Source organism: Nymphalis io, chromosome 11, assembly GCF_905147045.1.
Source record: "Nymphalis io chromosome 11, ilAglIoxx1.1, whole genome shotgun sequence".
NCBI classification, from domain to species: domain Eukaryota; kingdom Metazoa; phylum Arthropoda; class Insecta; order Lepidoptera; family Nymphalidae; genus Nymphalis; species Nymphalis io.
In genome coordinates this window covers 12,716,567-12,737,888 of record NC_065898.1, presented here as the reverse complement: position 1 = coordinate 12,737,888, position 21,322 = coordinate 12,716,567, and the positions used below count along the sequence as shown (strand labels likewise).

Below are 21,322 nucleotides of genomic sequence, written 5' to 3'. Positions count from 1 at the left end.
ATATACGCTGAAGATGGTGGCAGGAACCGACTGGATGCAAAGGGGAATAAATAACCAAAAGCTTGGGAGAGGGCTATGTCCAGCAAAGATGGTCGCCGGTGATTCCCACATCCCCCCCACTTCACATGGGGGAAAAGCGTAAGACGACGTCTAGTCGTAGTCTGTAATGTGTATGTTTGTCCGTATGTGTTTGATTCTCTTCATTTCTTATAAACAATTATGTTATACGAGCCGCGTGTTACCTTTTATACGTTGATGGTCTTTCACTAGAAATCTTCTTAAAAGTGCTAACAAGGTCTGTACCAAGTTTCAACTCAATCTGTTTAATAAGTCCGTAAACGCAAGAAATAAAAATTAGGTAGTAGTAAACAAAAAAAAATACATTTTAAAAATATATTTTATTATAACTTTGATACAATATTACTTAAATGTACATTAGCCAACATCATTCGATTACAAACATGCGTTTGATACACAAGAAAAAACATATTACTCATAAAATAACTCAATGAACGAAACTCAAATGAATGTCTTTGGACGCGTCCGTTAATCACCAATCAATAGCACATTCAAATCGCAATTAATTAAATATTTACATAAATAAAATATTTTAAATATTTTGCAATCAAAATTAATATATATCAATTTATTCTGTAATATCTAAGTGCTAGGATTTTATATTCATCATTAATTTTTAACACAATAATAGCGGCACTTCAGTTGGTGCAACGTGGTCGTTTTTTCGCACAAATACGACAAAAAAACGCAAAAAGCAATAACATGTTTCAGTACATTTGTCGGTGCTTTGTTACACATCAAAGGTGAACGAATGGATAATCTCGTTATCATTCAGTTCTAGCTTTTATGTTCAGTCTATATGTGGAACACGTGTTTGTATGCGCGCTGTGCGACGTTAGCGAACCAAGTGTAGTGCCGTCTTATTAGAGGCAACTTATCAAAAACTATTTTGAATTAAATATTTATTAAACTCATTTATTATATATTAATAATAACCCATATTTAATAATTTATATTTAATTTCAATAAAATTTACTAAACGTAAACTTAATGAAAACATTTCAACAATTTAAATGCTGTGGATTTTTCTATTTTCAATTTCTCTAGTTTATAAATCGTACAAATACTACTGAATATATTAATTGTATACAGTATACAGTTCTAGACAGTATACTATGTATGAGGTTAAGGGAAGATGGACTTTTTGAGGTAGAAGCTAAATTAGTTTTTGCGAAAAAAATTGAAATTTATTTTTGCTATCCATTTTACAACTTATTTTACTTCGATAATTTACTAATACTCAAAAAGACGTTATATCGTTAATATGTAAGGTATTAATGTCTGTATGTACATATGTACAAGACACTAGATTTTATACATAAAAGTGTTAAGTAAACTGTGGAAATGTTTAAGCAGCATTAGCATAATGCCAGATACAATCGGGGCTCGATAATTTTAAACTTTATCGTTTCGGGCATCGGATACTAACGTTGTCCATAAGTTGGAGAGGAGGAAGTTACGAATATTAGAAACGCCCTGAAAAAGGAGCCTGTGCTTTTCTTGTTCTAGGTCGTCGAGAGGAAACATTTTAAACGTAAGCGTGTTCACCGCGCGTGGTGCTGCGCGTGGTGCGGCGGGTGCGGCTGCGCCTGCAGCTGCGCGGCCAGCAGGTACAGCATCTTGAGGCCGGGCAGGAAGGCGGCGGCGGCGGCGAAGTCCGGCCCCGTGGCCAGCGCCGCCACCGCCGCCCCGGCGCGCGCGTGCTCGCCCGCCGCGCCCGCCGCGCCCGCCTCGCGCAGCTGAGCCAGCGCCGCCTCCGACAGCTGCGGGCCGGCACTCGTGTAGCCGCTAATCGTACTTCTAATCTAATCCGCGCGGCCGCGACGCTTCGAGTGGGGCACTCTCGTAGCGTTCGCCGTGTCCCGGCTTTCCATACTCAAGTTATCCTTCGCTATGGCAACGCACCGCGTCGAATACCTATCTACTATTGGGCCATTTACATTGCTGAGTTCTCTGCGATATTTGTTTGATAGGTGTGCATTGCAAGTATGAAGTCAATATAACCTAATTCGTGCAATAATTGCACACAGTATCTGATCCCTAAGCAAAGTCAATTACTATACCGTGTATCTACAGGCACACGGGACGTAACATCTTATTTTCCAAGGGATTCGGTGACCACTTACCATCAGGTGGCCCATTTGCTAGATATCTACCAATTTCGAATAGATAAGAACTATAACGACGTCATCGCTGTCAACAGCCAACATTAACTCACCCGATGTTCCCGCAGCATGTCGTACAATGTTTCGAGCCTTCTTTGCACATCTTCGAGTTTCCTCTTCATTTGCTGGAAGAGACGCCAACCATTAACGTATACAATTTGACCGCGACAAAATACTTTAAAGATATTTCATAATATTATATAATTATTAGTTAGTGGTGGATATTTGGACCACTTCTGGTCATGCTCCTTTGTCTCCACATTTTTATTTAGTACTAGAAATAGCTGGGAATTCTTAGCAATATCTCTTTAAATTTGTTTTTCAAAAATTAATCCAAATGCATAATTTCAATTGTTTGATTATGGCAAGCCCAAAACAATGACAGTTATCAAAATAATAGTATAACGGAAGAAAACTGACGCATACATTAATAATCTTAGACGACGCAAACTTTTGTATTCAATGTTACCTGGTTAGTAGCATTATCGGAACAGGCACTCCGGAGGGAATCAAACATAGTCTGCAGATCCACGTATTCAGCGGGAAGGGGACCCTTCTGCACCGGCGCTGGCTCCGCTGGAGCGGGACTCTCCACCTGGTAACAATAGAAGTATGATGAGATTCTTTGAGTTCAAAGGGAGTAAGACATTTTTACTTGACTTCAAATGTTAAAGCTTTAAGGGCTTCGCACAGAAGACAGCCACGACTACAGACAGTCGTTTTTGTTGTCGGAACCTTGGTCATAGAAGCCCTAGTCAAAATGTAGTCACGACCACAGTTGTCGAGATGCTCACGAAGACGGCGGGCAGAACTAGTGCGCGGGCCTTCATAGCAAAATATACGTAGTCTGGTCACAACGACCAGCTGTACTTTCCGATATGGCCAATGCGACTTTGGCACTGACAGCTGACATTTCCACTGTAATATTGAAAGACTGGTCGTCAGAAGGACATCGTTATATTGACAGCTGACATTTGCACTGTAATATGACAGATTTGTCGTCAGGACATCATAATAATGACAGCTGACATTTGCACTGTAATATGACAGATTTGTCGTCAGGACATCATATTAATGACAGCTGACATTTGCACTGTAATATTGACATACTGGTCGATAGGACGTCATTATAATGACAGCTTACATTTGCACTGTAATATGACAGATTTGTCGTCAGGACATCATATTAATGACAGCTGACATTTGCACTGTAACATTGACACACTGATCGTCAGGACGTCGTTATAATGACAGCTGACATTTGAACTGTAAAATTGACAAACTGGTCGTCAGGACGTCATTATAATGACAGCTGAAATTTGCACTGTAATATGACAGATTTGTCGTCAGGACATCATATTAATGACAGCTGACATTTGCACTGTAATATGACAGATTTGTCGTCAGGACATCATATTAATGACAGCTGACATTTGCACTGTAATATTGACATACTGGTCGATAGGACGTCATTATAATGACAGCTGACATTTGCACTGTAATATGACAGATTTGTCGTCAGGACATCATATTAATGACAGCTGACATTTGCACTGTAACATTGACACACTGATCGTCAGGACGTCGTTATAATGACAGCTGACATTTGCACTGTAAAATTGACAAACTGGTCGTCAGGACGTCATTATAATGACAGCTGAAATTTGCACTGAAATATGACATATTTGTTGTCAGGACGTCATTATATTGACAGCTGACATTTGCACCGTAATATGACAGATTTGTCGTCAGGACATCATATTAATGATAGCTGACATTTGCACTGTAATATCGACACGTTGGTCGTCAGGACGTCATTAGATTGACAGCTGACATTTGCACTGTAATATTCACACACTGGTCGTCAGGACGTCATTATAATGACAGCTGACATTTGGACTGTAATATTGACAGACTGGTCCGGTCGGAAGTCGGATTTTTTGATTTAAATTTAATATTACTCTTGTCATATTCAAATCAATAATTATCGCGTATTTAAACCATATATTTGTAGTCAACAGGGAACTGACCTGTTGCGGATATCCGGTTTGCATTCCCGGTGGGAACGACCCTTGATACTGCTGATCAGCATACTGTCCAGGGTATTGAGTCGTCTCGCCAGGGTACTGACCCATTTGTCCAGGGTACTGCTGCTGTTGACCAGGGTACGGAGCCGGCTGTCCTGGATATTGAGCCGGTTGACCGGGGTACTGAGCTTGTTGGCCTGGATATTGAGATGTGGGTACTAATGGCACGTATTGGGGAGGCTCCACACCGAATAAGGGATGCGTGATCGGAGCTTGTTGTTGGATCTCTTGTTTAGGCTGAAACAAATTTTAAAAGTTCAAACGCGCTTTGATTTGCGTGGTTGTTTACTTATATAATTTAATATGATTTAACAAATTCACGGCCTCACTTATAGCCATTGCTTAGCAGCTGTTTAGTCAAACATAAATTACGTCAATTATTTTTCATTTGACATTTGAAAGGAGAAGTCACGTCATTGTTTAACTAATCACTCAATGTTTAACTAAACAACTCTTACAACCAAGGCCGTTGATTAGTAATTGTGGATTTTGAAAATTTGATTTAAATTAAAAAACAAATAAATTAAATATTCCATTTTTACAAACATAAGGAAAATATTTTAGTACAAGAACAGTTTAATTAGATATAATAACAAAAACCATTTTCATGTAAAACACACGTAACATACGTAACACAACATCGGTTCAACAAATACGAATGGTCAAACCCAAGTGCAGTAACTGCAGAAATGATCCACTACTGGGCAAAACCTTTTCATCTGCGAGCTTGATCCACCGCGCTGTATTATTTATTTAACTAACGTATGGTTTATTTTTTCCACCAACCCGCATTGGAGCAGCGTGGTGGAATAAGCTCCAAACCTTCTCCTCAAAATGAGGAGAGGAGGCCTTTAGCCCAGCAGTGGGACATTCACAGGCTGTTTCGGTTTCGGTTTCGGATGGTTTATTTAGCCATTTTGAACGCGACTAAGAATTAAATTAGTTAAAACATTATCAAATATTGCTATGTAATGAGGACGACGACGACGGCGGTGACGATGGCAATGGCGAGTACTAGTACGATATAATGAATGGTACAACATACTCAAACACGGCCTTGAAATTTTACTTTCATTCGATTTATTTACAATCTATTCATCTGTATCCTAATTTATACTTATCATATGATTTCGAACTAAAATAATAATAATGTCCTCCAGACCGATTTCGACCACGGCGGCCAATCTCAAGAGATTAACCAACTACGCAGGAGATATTATAGTGCACAAGTATGTGCGCAAACACAAGTGCACTCTATTCCCTAACTCTCATAATCCAATGGGACGGCAATCCGACACGACCGGAAAGAGTTCAGGCGCAGGACCAACGGCTTTACGCGCTTTCCGAGGAACGGGAGTGAAAACACTTCCAACTTCCACACTCCGGGCTGCTCTGAGAATTTTCTGACAAAAAAACCCAATAACTTTTTATTGGCCCGACTTGGGAATTGAACCCAGGACCTTCGGATCTGCGGCCTTACATCAAGCCACTAGACCAACAAGGCAGTCACTAACTATTTCTAACTATATTCATGAAAGGAAGTAGTTATTAAGAGTTAAACATAAATACGGAAAATCAAAGAAAACAAAAATCAAAACGTTCTTTTTTCAAATGTGCTGTTATAAGTTTTTGAGTGATCATGTTACACGATGTAATTAAATGTAAAGCTACCACCAGGTCAGAATGGAGATTCTAACAAGAACAATTGTAAAGCAAATCGAGAGCTACTTTTTTTCACCAATCAAATATATTATTAATCCTGTTTGAAAATCAAGGAATACTAACTCAACTTTTTATAATCTTTATAATCTTGTCGAGTGATAAGTCTTATTAATATTGTTAAAGATAGAAAACTCGCAAGTCATTCCCACTCAAACATGCGGGGTCACTCTCAATACGGGCTACCTCGTAATGTCGTCTATGCTCTATAATGTGACTCCACTGTCGTGTGCCAGCGTGTAACGCTGACATATCCTCGTGTCCAAAGTACTAAATAATATCCAAAAAATACTCTTTTAATATTTATTCTTTGTATAACAAATTAACATTTCCAACGTGCTAATGCGATATTATACGACAAAATTCAATTGTATCTGTTTTTAATCTTAATTATACAGGTGGACATTAGAGGCGAAGCAAAAAAACCCTGGCCTATTTGTGGACCTGTGTAATCATTTTAAAATAATTAAAAAGGTAAAAATAAATAGGAAATCGATAACACTAGAATTCGTCGATTTGACACTAACACTGTCAAAAACTGATATATTTATGTTAAAATGGTAATACTAAATATGAATAGCTCACCTTAGGTCTAGAGGTCAGCATCGGGGGGTCGTTCCAACCCGGCGCTGCTGGTTTCGAAACGGGAGCGACCTCCGCCGACTGGTAGTAGTTACCGTTCATTGACGGGTGCATAGGGTTCAACGTTGCAGGATTCGACGGATTTAACGTATTCATCGGATTTAGAGGATTCATGGGATTTAAAGGCGCCGGATTCATGGGGTTTAATGGATTTAATGGAGCCGGATTTAATTGATTCATCGGGTTTAACGGAACAGAATTTAACGGATTCATTAATGGAGGAGGATTCGACGGGTGATTCTGTTGTTGGTTGATCGGTGTAAAGTTATGACCGGGCACGCTAGCGGCGCTGTACTGGTCTGGTAGGGGGCTGTTGTACCCGTAGGAGGGGGCCTGGGCTGGATTATTAAAGCTATATTGGTTGTAAAGGGGTGCGGATTGAACCGATGGATCAACTTTATATTTCGAACGACTTGAGATTCCACCTGTAATCCAATAAAAATATTCTTATTATGAGAAATTATATATAATGATGTATGACACTGAAAACATAACAATATGTACAGGAATACACTCTTCACTGTCGAATATTGATTTTAAATAAATAAAATTATGGTAACGACAAGTAGCCATTCTAAGCATTTATGAAATAGACATATGTCATGTCTCCCGTTTAAAAATGACATATTTTCACTTCGATATTAAGTGGTCAATAAGTGGGTTAACAGAAGAGTATAATTCTAAAATATTAATATTGTGGCGAGTGCACAATGCGTCTAAACGCAACACAAACATCACCTGATCAACTACGTCATTGATCAGGTGATGTTGCAGTGGTCTGATGTATGTCGTCACACGTATGGATACACCCCTTCGGCAATATGGTCGCATGCGCATCTATTGTCCTCGCAGCGACGTCACACGCTTGACCACACCCCCAGCAAGATGGCCGCATGCATCGCTTTTGTTTTCGCCTAGGAGGAGGTCCCAAAAGTGGCAAGCACGCATGGTGGTCATCGTGAGAGGGGAATGCCTATATAAGCGCTGTTGTTGTTGTTTATTTTTAATTAATTAATTATTTCAATCATTTTTAATGTACGCTCTAATGTAAACATTGTTGACTTGTCACAAGAAATAACTCTTAAAGTCTGTCGGAGTTTTTAATTGGTGGTTAAGCTACGACACTCTTCAATATGTTGATGCCATAAATAAATAATAAAATATGTGTGTAGAGAATCATGACCATTCGCTTGCCTTTATCCTAGTTATTTGGGATCGCATTTATCAGACTTTGCGAAACCGATTTGCGAACGATGAGGTTCGATTAGGACAGGTAAGAAGCTCAAGCGCAAAGCACAAAAGATTTGCGCTTGCTACCTTGATACGCTCCTCGTTAAGACGGAAAGGGTACCACTGGTTTTTTGGTAGGTATTCTGATGTTCTGGATGCACTCGGCGCTTTGGACACCGTTGAGCCCCACAAACCGCCCCAGTGTTCCCGTGGGGGAAACGCGTAATGCTTTTTGCCAGTTAGTCTTACGACGCAAAAGTACGAGATTATGAGATATGCGATACTTGCGAATGTAATAAATCTCTAAAAGTGTTGAGTGATTAACACAAGTTACATACCGGGCTGCGAAGAGACGCTCGCGGGGCGGGGCGGGTGAGAGCTTGCGGACCAACTTTGATTTTCGTGGGGCGCTGCTGGAGGTTCTATAACGAAAAAATATTATATTTTATATGATTCAACTGCCTCGTTTGCGTCGCGCCTCGTCTACACCGCTTAAAATCTCAGTTTTTAACAGTGTAAAGATATTAGGTTTTTATGGCAAGTCAGTATCAGCTCAAACTGTGGAAGTTGATCCAGTTTACACTAAATCTCGGTACGTATATAAAGCTGTTAGTCCTGATCTCTGGATTGCCATACTATCAGACTGTTAGATTAAGGGTGCAGATAGAGAGTGCATCTGTTTGCGTAAACTTGTGCGATTACAAAACAACTTATACGTAATTGGCGTTGGCATGTCTTATTATTACATCAAAGAATCATTGGCTTACAAACATGTTTTAATAGAAAGGAAAGATTTGAATATAGAATAAAGTGCTTCTAATAATCTAATAGGAGTACTTGACTACACTACTCACGCATTTTGTATGCACCAATGCTGTCATTGTGTGCGTAGTTCGAGTGAGTGCTCACTGTACGCGCACGCGTCGACGTGTGTTGCTGCTGCTGCTGCTGCTGCTGCTGATGGTGGTGGTGGTGCTGCTGCTGCTGCTGCTTCAGAGAACCATAATTATATAGTTTTAATTCAGAATGGGCTGTCGCTCAGTTATTAGTATTTTTTCAATTCAATATACGTCGGTACATTAATACACCGTGTTACGTGTGTGACAGTATTGGATGCGAAGTGTTATCAATCGAAATAGAACATTAACGAAAAAGTAAAGAAATGCGCGCGTCGGTACCGGCGGGCCGGCGAGCGCGGCGTGCAGGCGCTCGCGCAGCGGGGAGCGCGCGCCGCGCAGCGCCGCCAGCGCGCTGTGCAGGCAGCCCTGCGCCGCCACGCGCGCCGCGTAGCGGGCCAGCAGCGCGTCCAGCCGCCCGCCCTCCTGCGCGGGTCGGCCGTGCACGGCGGCGGCGGCTCGCAGGAGCAGCGCCAGCTCGGCCTGGCGCGCGAGCTCGGCGGCGTCGGCGGGCGCGGCCCGCAGCGCGCGCGCCGCCAGCGCGTCCCCGTGCGCGCCGCACACGTAGCACAGCGCGGCCGCCTCGCGCAGCGCCGCGTCGCTGTCGGCCGCCAGCTTGTCGCCCAGCACCTCTGCACACGCACACATGTAGCGCGCGCCCCGGCCGGGGGGCGGGGGCGGCGCGGGGCGCGGCGGGTACCCACCGCAGTAGTGCGCCAGCGCGGGCGGCTCGCAGTGCGCGGCCAGCGCGGCCAATGCGTGCCGCCAGCCGGCGGGCGCCACGGCGCGCAGCAGCCCGTCCCACGCGCCGCGCAGCAGCGCGCCCGCCAGCAGCGCCACCGGGTCGGCCGCGCGCGCACCCAGCTGCGCGCGCTGCACGCGGTACTGCAGCTCCGGCCCGCCTGCACACAGCCCGCGTTACTGCCGCCGCCACGCCGCGTGCCGCACTGACGGCGTCACTTTTGGCATGCGTTAATAGTTACCGAGTGAAGCGATAATGAGCGCATCGGACACTCTCTTCGCTTCCAAGCAGAGGTCGACCGCTTCCTCGATGTTCCCGCACACCAGCGCGCGACAGATAAGGCTCGTTGAATCTGTATTGCGATAGTTATTATTATAATGGTCAATTAATTCTAATAAAACCATTATTTAACGAAAGTCCAGACAACCAGATGGATGTATACTTTACAGCATGACATGATTGTTGTTGTAGTAACTTATTGAAAAAGGCATTGAATATGCGATTCTGGTTATATAATATTTTTATATCAAATAGACGTTTAGTGTTTTACGCAAATGACCAAAAAATACGTAAGTTGCGAACGCTATTGCGCACGAGGACGACCTCGAAAATAAGAACCAATCACACTTCAAGGCAATACACCCGTAACGAATGGCCGCCGGCTCCGCCCCCACACTTTATTTGACGTAGCCGACGACAACGTGAGACGTATTAGTTACGTGTCTTTATCCGTGCAGTGACGGAGAAAGAATACATTTCACTGCCCCTCTCTTTCCCATGGGTGTCGTAAGAGGCGACTAAGGGTTATCTGAGCGACCATCTGCTCATCTGGTGGTAGGATGCTAACATCCGCCTGGCTTGTTACCACCGTACGCATGGTGAAAAACTCGTGAAGTGGCTTGCAGCCGCGTTTCGAGGTCAGCCAGCGTACAGCCAGAGCCCGAGCGAGTATTGCCGCGATGGGTGTTGGTCCGATTGGAGACGGCTGTTGAACCAATGCCGGGGGAAACTGTATTGACCTGCCGGACAGGGAGACCCGAAGAAACGGCTTTTCCGCTGGCCGCCCGTGGCATAGTACAGGGGCCCGAGCGTTCCTAACCAGCTCGTGAGGCTGCCCCACCAGGCCACGCATAATCTCGGGGTGGACCGTCGTGCCGGTTGGTGACCGGTAGGTGGGGTCCCGGCGGCCACTTCCGGGGGGGTTCGGGGGCCCTTCCGTCTGGCGGGTCAGTGTATTTTTCCTTTTAGCAACCACTTGGGGAAACACGCCTCCACACTTTGCCCATCCCTATCGTGGCAATACATCGCTCGCTTCACGTCTCTTTTCCATTTCTTTTTTCCCAAATGGCGCAACAAAAAAGAAATAACGGTCGTACAGCGGTGCACACCCCCACCATACCCTCGCTGTTTGAGGTCGAGTTCTCTAACATCCGAGGACTCCACACTAACCTCAACGCTGTCCACCACCATCTCGAGACAGCACGGCCAGCAATGTTGTTTCTCACGGAGACACAAATACTCCGTCCTGCCGATACCAGCTACCTTAATTATCCCGGCTACACGCTTGAAGAATCCTTCAAAGCGAAAGCCGGAGTATGCTTGTTCGTCAGGACGGATGTTTGCTGTCACCGACTGCGCTGCTTGGAGGACCCCTCCTTCTCCATGTTGGTGGTACGTGTGGACCTGGTTCGTCAGAGCCGAGTCTACGTGTGCCTCTACCGATCCCACAATGGTGACTTGGAGACAAGCCGATTATTTGACCATCTTAGTCGGGTGGCAGATGCTGCGCAAGAGCAATTTCCTAACGCGGAATTGGTGTTTTTGGGGGATTTTAATGCTCACCACGAATCCTGGTTGAAATCCCTCAAAACTGACCATGCTGGAAGGACTGCTCATGCTTTTGCTCTTACACATGACTTGACCCAACTGGTTGATCAGCCCACCAGGATCCCAGACATTGATGGGCAAGCACCTTCTCTACTGGACCTTCTGCTGACTTCTCACCCTGTGGAATATCAGGTTGTGGTTCAGGCTCCTCTTGGCTCTTCGGATCACAGCCTTATTTCTACCAGAGTGCCACAGGCCAAGCTGCCGCCACTAGCGGTATGCAAACGTCGCGTTTGGCACTATAAGTCGGCGGATTGGGACGGTATGCGCGATTACTATGCGTCGGTCCCTTGGAAGGAACGTTGCTTCAGTGGGAATGACCCGACAGCTAGTGCCGCTGCTGTTGCTGGCGAGATCATGCTGGGAATGGAATACTACATTCCTAGCTCAGATCTCGTCAGTAGGAGTACGCGTAACCGTTGGTTCACTCGTGAATGTGCCGATGCTGTATCATCTAAGCAGGCGGCATATCGCAAGTGGATCAACGGCTGTATTAGCGGGGCATCTAACATTGACTCACTGAAAGCAAACTATAATAAAAATTCCAAGTCCTGTAGAAAGGCATACACGAGAGCGGATGCACAGCGCATTGTACAGATTGGTCATGACCTTGTTTCGCATCCTAGGGGCTCCCGTAGCTTCTGGCGTCTGACCAAGTCTGTGCAAAACAATTTCTGCCAACCTTCGCTGCCACCGCTCAGAAATCCGGACGGATCGCTAGCTCACAGTCCGCAAGAGCAAGCTGATCTCCTGGCTAAACTCTTTGCCGACAATTCCGTCATCGATGATTGTAGTGCACTGCCACCTACAATACCTGCATGTGGCCATACGATGCCTGACATTAAAATCAGGCAACGTGATGTGCGTGCGGAGCTGCAATCACTTGATGTACGGAAAGCTAGCGGTCCCAATGGAATACCAGCCATAGTGCTGAAGAAGTGCGCAGCGGAGCTGTCTCCTGTGTTAACGCGCCTGTTTCAACTTTCTCTCTCTTCGGGAAGTGTGCCGGAGGCTTGGAGAAGAGCTAATGTGCAAGCGGTTCCCAAAAAAGGGGATCGGTCTGACCTGGCAAATTATCGGCCAATAGCTATCACCTCAGTACTTTGTAAGGTGATGGAACGGATTTTAAACAACCAACTGATCCATTACCTAGAAGATCACTGTCTGATTAATGATCGTCAGTACGGGTTTCGACCAAAACGGTCCACAGGTGATCTTCTAGCGTACGTAACACACCTCTGGGGTGAAGCTATCGACAAGCATGAAGAATCGTTGGCTGTCAGCCTCGATATCTCCAAGGCTTTTGACAGGGTCTGGCACAGAAGTCTTCTCTCCAAGCTACCGGCATATGGTCTGCCTGCTCAGCTATGCACCTGGATTGCCAGCTTCCTACACAAGCTTAGCCTTCGTGTTTTAGTAGATGGTTGCGCTTCACAATTCTATGTAGTGAATACTGGGGTCCCCCAGGGATCTGTGCTATCTCCCACACTCTTTCTTTTGCATATCAATGATATGCTCTCCCTTAAGAACATACATTGCTATGCAGATGATAGTACAGTGCATGGTGGATACCACGGACGCGCAGTGGCTGGGCGGGCGGAAACTGAGGAGAGGCGGGAGAATCTTGTCATTGAACTCGATAGAACGTTAGAGCTCATCGCCAAATGGGGCTCTGATAATCTTGTTGAGTTTAATGCCAAGAAAACACAGGTATGCGCTCTCACGGCGAAAAAGTCAAAATTTTCCCCTCTTCCCTCCCTCTGTGGTACTCCGCTGGTGATGCAAAGCAAAATCGCCATGCTGGGGATTGACGTTCGCTGCGAACTTAGTCCAAGGGATTACATCGAGGCTGTTATAAAAACAGCTTCACGGAAACTCGGAGTTCTGAACAAGGTGCGGCGCTTTTTCACGCCACAACAACTGTGCCTGCTGTACAAAACACAGGTACGGTCTTGCGTGGAATATTGCTCGCACCTTTGGGATGGCTCCGCTAAGTACCTACTTGAGGCCTTGGACCGGTTGCAGCGACGTGCCGTACGCATTATTGGCGACGTAAAGGTCACAAACACCCTTGAACCTTTACAATTGCGTCGTGAGATAGCAGCACTGAGCGCTTTCTATCGACTGTATCACGGCGAGTGCTCTGAGGAATTATTCTCTCTAATTCCTGCTTCCCCCTTCCTTCTTAAGTCCACACGAGCTGGTTCTCGATGTCACCGCCTAACTGTGACATCAATTCCATCGCGAACAAAGAAATTTGGCAACTCCTTTCTTTGTCGCACTTCCAAAAAATGGAATTCCTTACCAGCTCACGTGTTCCCCTCCTCTTACAACCCGGGTTCCTTCAAACGAGGCGTGAAGAGGCATCTTGCGGGCCGGCAAGGCGAAGGCGGCTAGTGCAGAACGTTTTTCCCGTCTGTACTGGCCGTCGTCGCGTTTGGACTCTACTACCACTTACCATCAGGTGGAGTAGAGTCATTTGCCCTCCCGGCGAATATTAAAAAAAAAAAAAAAACGTGAGTTTCTTACACGTTTTTATTTTCTGGGACACAGTAAAATAAACATACAAATCCCCACAGGGGGTAGTATTTTTTTTTAGTATGTTAACCATCGCAGCAGTTCTTGGTATTGTTTCGTTCCAATTTGAAGGGTGAGTGAGCCAGTGTATTTACAGACACAAGGGACATAACATCTTAGTTCTCAAGATTGGTGGCACATTGGTGATGTAAGCGATAACATTTCTTACAATGCCAATGTCTATGGCCGTAAGTGACCTCTTATCATCAGGTGGCCCATATGCTCGTCCGCCTTCTATAAAAAAAAGGAATAACATATTAGGAATAAAAAGGAATAATATTATATTTTTGTTCGTCTAAACAGCTAAACGAGCTGCCGATTTTGTTAGGGAAACAATATTATTATTAACCACACGAGCTTAATTAATACTGTCATAGTGATAGAGATTATATGACATGATTATTTTAAGTATATGTATAAACATTGATGTGTTGAATATAATCGAAAGATGAATTTACCGTCTCCGCTCGGTATGACGACGTTGGTCACAGTCGGTTCGAGGTCTATACTTGCGAGCTTCTTCTCGATCAATGTCTGAGCATCCTACATCAACAAACAAAATACAACATTAAGCCTATATATGTACTTCTATTATAATTTATCGTAGGCACACCTATAGCAAAATATAAATAAAATAATATGGTGGCAGTTAATACGCTTCTCATTTTGAGTAGGATGGATTATTTTTAAAAGATTCGATTTCTCCTACATTTATCACGAAGCGGGCGCGTCATGATGATGCCGCTATGTATGTATGATTGATGATGATCAATCATACAGACGGTGTAATCATAGCGGTGACACGATCAATAAAACCTGCGTCCTTCGAACTCGCAAATTTTATCGCAGATCTCATTACGTTACTCAACTTAGTAGAGCCTGTCTCTGTATGACTGCCTAGTTGGCCTAGTGGATTGATGTAAGCCCGCAGACCTGGAGGTCCTGGGTTCAATTCCCAGTTCGGGCCAGTAAAAAGTTATTGGGTTTTTCTGTCGAAAAATTCTCAGTGGGAGTAGAAGTGTGTACACTCCTGTTCCTCGGAAAGCACGTATAGCCGTTGTTTCGGTCGTGTCGGATTGCCGTCCCATCGGATTATGAGAGCTAGGAAATAGAGAGTGCACCTGTGTTTGCGCGCACACTCGTGCACTATAAAACTGCGCAGTTGGCTAATCTCTCTCGAGAGTGGCCACCGTGGCCGAAATCGTCTGGAGGACATTATTATTATTAGAGTCTGTAACTCTTTTGTCTGACACTGTTTTGCTATCAGTACCTTTTACAACATAATCCCAAAAAACAGCTAAATTTCTCTGTTGACAAGTTTAACATAAATGTGCAGCCTTGAGTGATATTATAATGCCTTTAGAGTGGTCGTAAACGCACTTCTTGGGAAAATACAATCGCCACCAAGCTTAATTATTCTAAAAATCTGGTTCACTTCTGATCTCATTATAAAAAAATTGAGTTTTCCGTACGTAATACGTAAAATTTCAACTTACAGATAGATCTGTGCTCGTGTCTGTAGACAGCTCGGCTTCAGTCTCTGTGCTCTCTCCCTGTGTTATTAGTGTGACAATGTGACAATTAGTGCACAAAGATGACTTGTGATCAAGTTGTCTTGTATTGGTCGAAATTGTGAGTGATCATAGAGTTCGTGTAATAGCATTATGATTTTTAAAACGTAGCAAATTACGTACGCGTATACTTCATGGAAATTATATCCCAAACAAGAAATGTTCTGTTTAGCAATGGTTTTTCATAGTATGACGTTAACTTAAAAGCACTTTAAAGACTGAATTAAGCGATCTGTTAAAAGGCGAATAATCTACGGGGATGTTTGATTTCCGTTAAAATAATCACCAATGCCATGAATATTAATCCGGTTTCGAAGGGACTAAAGTGGTCAGATAGGAAATTAAAGAGAACCCAATGAAAACTGAATTAATGGAACTTTAGTTCTACAAGAATAAAGAAACAAAACTTACTCTACTAAGCCCGAAGATGTCCTGCGGTGCACGTTGTTCGTTACTCGGTTGACTCTTGAACTTCGACGACATCTCCTCTTGCTTGAAGCCTAGTATATCAAGATTTATTAAGAAACCATCTGATAATAATATTTTAGAAGATGAGCAGTTGCTCGCAACCTTTGATCATAGATACTAGCACTCCTTACACAGCCAACGTACCGTCAACTAAGACACAGATGTTAAATTCCTCGTGCCTGTAATTATGAATGAAATCACTCTTTAAACTGGAGCATAGCAATAGCAGTATTTATGTAAGGTGGCAGAATAATTAAGTGGTCCCACCACGCATGCTTGCTCAAAAACCTACCGAGTTATTGGTGACCTCTGCATTAATATTTATAATATAAATAATTTATATGATTTCTAATGCTGTGCCCGTATCAAGCCAACCATTTTTTGGTTTAGACCAAATTCAATTAACGACAATACAAAATTACATTCTACTGTTCTTACAATATTAGAATGGTAAATATGTAGTCGGAATAAGATACGGATAAGATTTTCACGGCAAAACTTTTATAATTTGCTTAGTATTTACGCATACGAATTTAGTACGAATTTCGCTGCAATATAAAGAGCTCACCGAGCAAGTTCAGTATCTCGGTCCGGTACGAGGGCAGGAAGTTGGCTCGCAGGAAGAACCACGTGTAGCGCTCGTTTTGGTCCGTCGCCGCGTCGCCCTTCGCGCGACAGTATCTGCGAACAAACGTTACTTAAGATACGCCTCGGTGAATGATTTGTCTGGAATTGGATACCGAGTCAGATTGCCTTTCCGTTGGATAATAAAAGTAAGACAAGCGAGTGTATTTGAACATTTATTTATCTCCAAAATAATACACCTTATCTAGAATATCTTGTGATTCGGGTCTCGGGTAGTTAAGACAGTAAGAATTATAGCAATATTATTCCCACTCTTTTTAGAGGAAGACCTTTGGACTCTTTAATTTGAGAGACAAAAAGATTAATATTGATTAATCCTTTTAACCGGATAAGGGAACAAACAGAAAAGTGAATCCTATTACCTAAAAATTTTTATCAAATATAATCTTATAAAATGAGGTTCTGAACAGACGTAGAACGTTATCAACAGTACAGTACAGTACAGTAACAGCCTGTTAATGTTCCACTGCTGGGCTAAGGCCTCCTCTCCCTTTTGAGGAGAAGGTTTGGAGCTTATTCCACCACGCTGCTCCAATGCGGGTTGGTAGAATACACATGTGGCAGAATTTCAATGAAGTAGACACATGCAGGTTTCCTCACGATGTTTTCCTTCACCGTTAAGCACGAGATGAATTATAAACACAAATTAAGCACATAAAAATTCAGTGGTGCTTGCCCGGGTTTGAACCCACGATCATCGGTTAAGATTCACGCGTTCTTACCACTAGGCCATCTCGGCTTCTTGAACGTTATCAATAATAAATTAATAAAAATCACTCACTCTGCCAATTTCTCCGCAGCTCCGGGCTCCCGACTGAGGGTCAGCTCTATCACCGTGTCCAACTCGAACGCCTTCTCAATTATTTCCGGTTCACTCACTACCTACGGATTATCGAAATAATACATTATATATACCGACACAACATATCAAAGAAAAATTAGGTATCAGTCGAAAGCGAAGAGATAATCACCTGGCTTATATACACGATCTTCTGCGAGTCGGCCTCTTGCGGGCATCTCTCGAATGTCACTAATTTCCCGCCAAACTGGAATACAAACACGATCAATGATATCAAGCCGTTTGCCCCGGACGGCGACTTTCGTCGTATGACGGCGCGCTCACCGCGAACTTGGCGGCGGCGGGGCGGCGCAGCCAGCGCGGCGCGCGCGGCGGCTGCGCGGGCGCGGCGGGCGGCGGCGCGGCGCGCGGCACGGCGGGCAGCGCCGCGAACGAGTCCGCGCCGCCGAACGACTCCATTATGGTGTTGGTGCTCGCGCTGCTGCCGCCCTGCGACACCCGGTCGGTACACGACACATATATATGTATACGTCTATTCACGTTACGCGGTCGCTCGAGATAAGGAGTTACCTCCCAGTGGGTGATAGCCACTGACACTTAAAATGCCATCGGTTACCTACCGACATATGGCGATACAAATTATACAAAGTATTGCTATATGTCGGTAGGATAACCGACGGTACTCACTGCGGGGCCGCTGGTCGCGAACAGTGTGTGCAGCGCGAGCGAGTGGTCGAAGGAGGCCGCGGCCAGAAGGCCGGGCTCGCGCGACGCCCACGCCACGTCGAACACCCACGCCGACTGTCGGCTCACTTCCACTAACAGTTCCCCGCCCTGGTGTACAAAATATATTAATAAGTTAATAATAATAATAATTAATTATTTCATCTTTAGTTGAAAAAAAAACAAATTTTATCATTAAGGCAACACTGACCGGTTTAGTGTTGTTTGGGTTCCAGGCGAGCAGTCTCCCGTCTCGCCCGGCCGACAGCAGCAGGTCGTGGTCGTGTCGGCTCCAGGACAGCGCCAGCGCGCCCTTCTCGTGTCCCTCCAGCGTCGCCAATGGGGACGCAGCCAGTCTAAAAAACAGGTCAAAACAATAAATATAACAAATAAATATATTGCATGTAATCATTATATTATTTTAAGATTGGATGGTAATACTAACATGTTAAATTAAATAAAAGCTTATGAGTTAGTCGAAAACCTACCTGAGGTCCCAGAGCTGCACGACGGGCGCCTGGTCGTCCTCGGAGGCGACGCACAGCTGCGTGGCCACGCCGGGGTGCCACGCCAGCGCGCGCCAGCGCGTGCGGAACTGAGAGTCGCTGCAAGACATCATTTGTAATAAATATATAATGAAACAAAAATATTATTATATCTACATAAATCAATTTAATCGGCAATTATAACATAGATTATATATTATTTTCAACATACCTTAATTTCATTATAGGTTCATTTTTTCTGAGATCCCACACTAAGCATCTCGTAGCAAATGTGGATCCTAGAATATGTTGCACCTGAAATAAATAAAAGTCTATGAGAAAATTAAATTCCATATAAAAATTGTAGCATACCTATTTATAGTAAAACTTTTGCAAATGTCAATTTAACTCTTCAGCTAATATTTAAACAATATGACAATATATTAAATACTGTTTCATATTACCTGCTGATTCCAAGCTAGACCCTGAACATGATCGTAAGGTTGGCTTCGATTGCCGGGTGCCATCGGCTGACTTGTGTTGTTAAGGTCCCAAATAAAGATTTCACTGTCTGATGCACCGGAAGCTAAGAGATTCTTCTGATAAGGATTAACGTCGAGCGCGGAAACATGACCTGAGGAGAAATATGGGAGGTTCATATATCAATTACCCCTTTAAGTATATAATATAAAATAAAAAATATACTGTAAAAGTTTCCTGTAAAGAGTACTCATTAAATTTTATCAAAAATTGATAATACAGCTTTCTGTGGTGTGTTGTTTTAATTGACCTTAAAATTTTTATACATTACAGAGATAAGGCATAAGCATCCCTTATCTCGTCTATGGTCAAAACACTTTGTTTAAATACAACTGCATAAGTTTATTACTTAAAATAATATAGTATGCTTGCACCGTTTTAAACATAAATAAAGGAAAAATATTTAGTCATAAATGGAAAATATTTATATATTTGTTACTATAACCTATTCCAATCATAGGAGTAAAGATTAACAAACCTTAATTTTTCTAATAATTCTACAAAGAGTATGATTAATTCAACACTATTGTACTCAACTAGTTAAATCCACTTTAATTTTACTTCCAAATGTTCAATAACAACTTCGCAGATATCCAATATGTCATTTTTGGAATCCGTAATGAAAATCATAGATTATTTTAAATATTAACAAATTATATAGCATCAATTAAATGTCAGAGTTGTTCATTTGTCGTCACTAATCTTGTGATTGGAATAGGTTATAAGCAAAGCAATATATAGATGCAAGTGTTAACTTGCACAAACCTATATATTTACAAAAATTTAAGTTGAATAGTCATTTAAAATTTTATCTTTACTAATTTTAAACACCTACCATTGTGTTTAGAACTGCTACCAATGAGTGAGTCACTAGAATTATTAAGTAATTTCTCTGCACTGTAGAATTCTAACAATCCTCCATCACAGCCACCCACAATGACTCCTGCACCTGACCATACTAACTTTTGAAACCTATAAAAAGTCCAACATATTATATCTATTTTATAAAAGTAACCAGTTGTGCAAATTTCAAACACACATTGAATAAATTTTAAAAGAAGAAATTTAATAAGAAATGTATTATTATAAAAAAATATGTGTAATATATGAAATAACTACATGAATCCATAAATATTGTTATTTGACTCACTTGTGTTTTGTCTGTATGCTTGATTTCATTTCAAAATCAAGACTTGAGTCACCCAAGTTAAGAGAATGCAATTCTAAACAGGAATTCGTGCTGAAAGAGGCATCAACTTGCTGAGCGGCAGAGCCGGTAACGAGCATCGTCGGATAATGCTCCGCTGGCGACCAGCTCATATTCACCGTCCTTTTTAACTCTTTGATCTTCATCTTGATGCAGCAGCCTCACTAAAAACTATTAAGCCTTTTAAACCAACAAAAACACTGAATTATGTCACAGTACTTTGAACACGTCAGGGTGTGAAACTAAGAGGATAACGTGTGAGTTTATCACTTTTTAGGTTTGCTTAGGCCTGAAATAAAAAAATCTGGGTTTAAGTTCAAAAGATTAAGTGGTAAATTAATTTATATACCATAAAAACACCGAGTTGGCACTTCCAACGTGGCTGACGTAAATATTTCTGATTTGACAGTAAATGTAAATGACGTTGATTGACAACACTTTTTTTTATTTCATCAAGCACAGACTGCATTTTAAATTTACGTATATTGTTAAGAATATTCATAAATTAATATTACCAAAATTTTTGCTTAGGAGATTATATTTGTAACTAATATTACAGTACTGTACTATACTGTACTTTGCCTATTGCAAATTACATTTAAGAAATTTAAGCAGGACAGAAATTATTACAGAAAAGAGTAAAATTAATGTCATTCAAAAATTTTTGCGGAGACAGATTTTACAATTTACAATTAAGCCTTAAAAGTACCTATTAGCTTTGAAAGTACTTTGAAAAAAAAAGAAAGGTAAGTTAAAATTAAACCAAAATGCATTACGCAATATTAAAGCATGTATGTGTAGTGTATATTAAGTAACAAAAATGTTTGTGAAAACATAAACGAAAATATTGTCGTAGATTTT

General features: G+C 42.6%; 1 protein-coding gene across 7 annotated transcripts; it reads right to left on the bottom strand.

The window, feature by feature from the left end:
• Positions 1-381: 381 nt before the first annotated feature.
• Positions 382-20,859, bottom strand: LOC126771722 (protein transport protein Sec31A). Of its 7 annotated transcripts, none has more exons than XM_050491762.1 (25): positions 20,811-20,859; positions 20,405-20,632; positions 20,090-20,226; positions 19,179-19,348; positions 18,947-19,029; positions 18,718-18,834; positions 18,441-18,585; positions 18,194-18,340; positions 17,831-17,995; positions 17,679-17,753; positions 17,489-17,589; positions 16,631-16,743; positions 16,006-16,094; positions 15,520-15,576; positions 14,482-14,566; positions 9,801-9,911; positions 9,522-9,719; positions 9,100-9,449; positions 8,776-8,911; positions 8,260-8,343; positions 6,635-7,116; positions 4,274-4,567; positions 2,713-2,838; positions 2,297-2,368; positions 382-1,841 (listed from the first exon to the last, which is right to left on the bottom strand). In XM_050491762.1, exons 2-25 carry the CDS (start codon positions 20,605-20,607, stop codon positions 1,623-1,625), a joined length of 3,759 nt encoding a protein of 1,252 aa, XP_050347719.1. In that variant the 5' UTR covers positions 20,608-20,632; positions 20,811-20,859; the 3' UTR covers positions 382-1,622. The 7 variants fall into 7 exon arrangements, with proteins under 7 accessions (XP_050347719.1, XP_050347721.1, XP_050347722.1 ...); XM_050491764.1 differs by having other exon boundaries at positions 8,776-8,908; XM_050491765.1 differs by having other exon boundaries at positions 8,776-8,905.
• Positions 20,860-21,322: the final 463 nt, after the last annotated feature.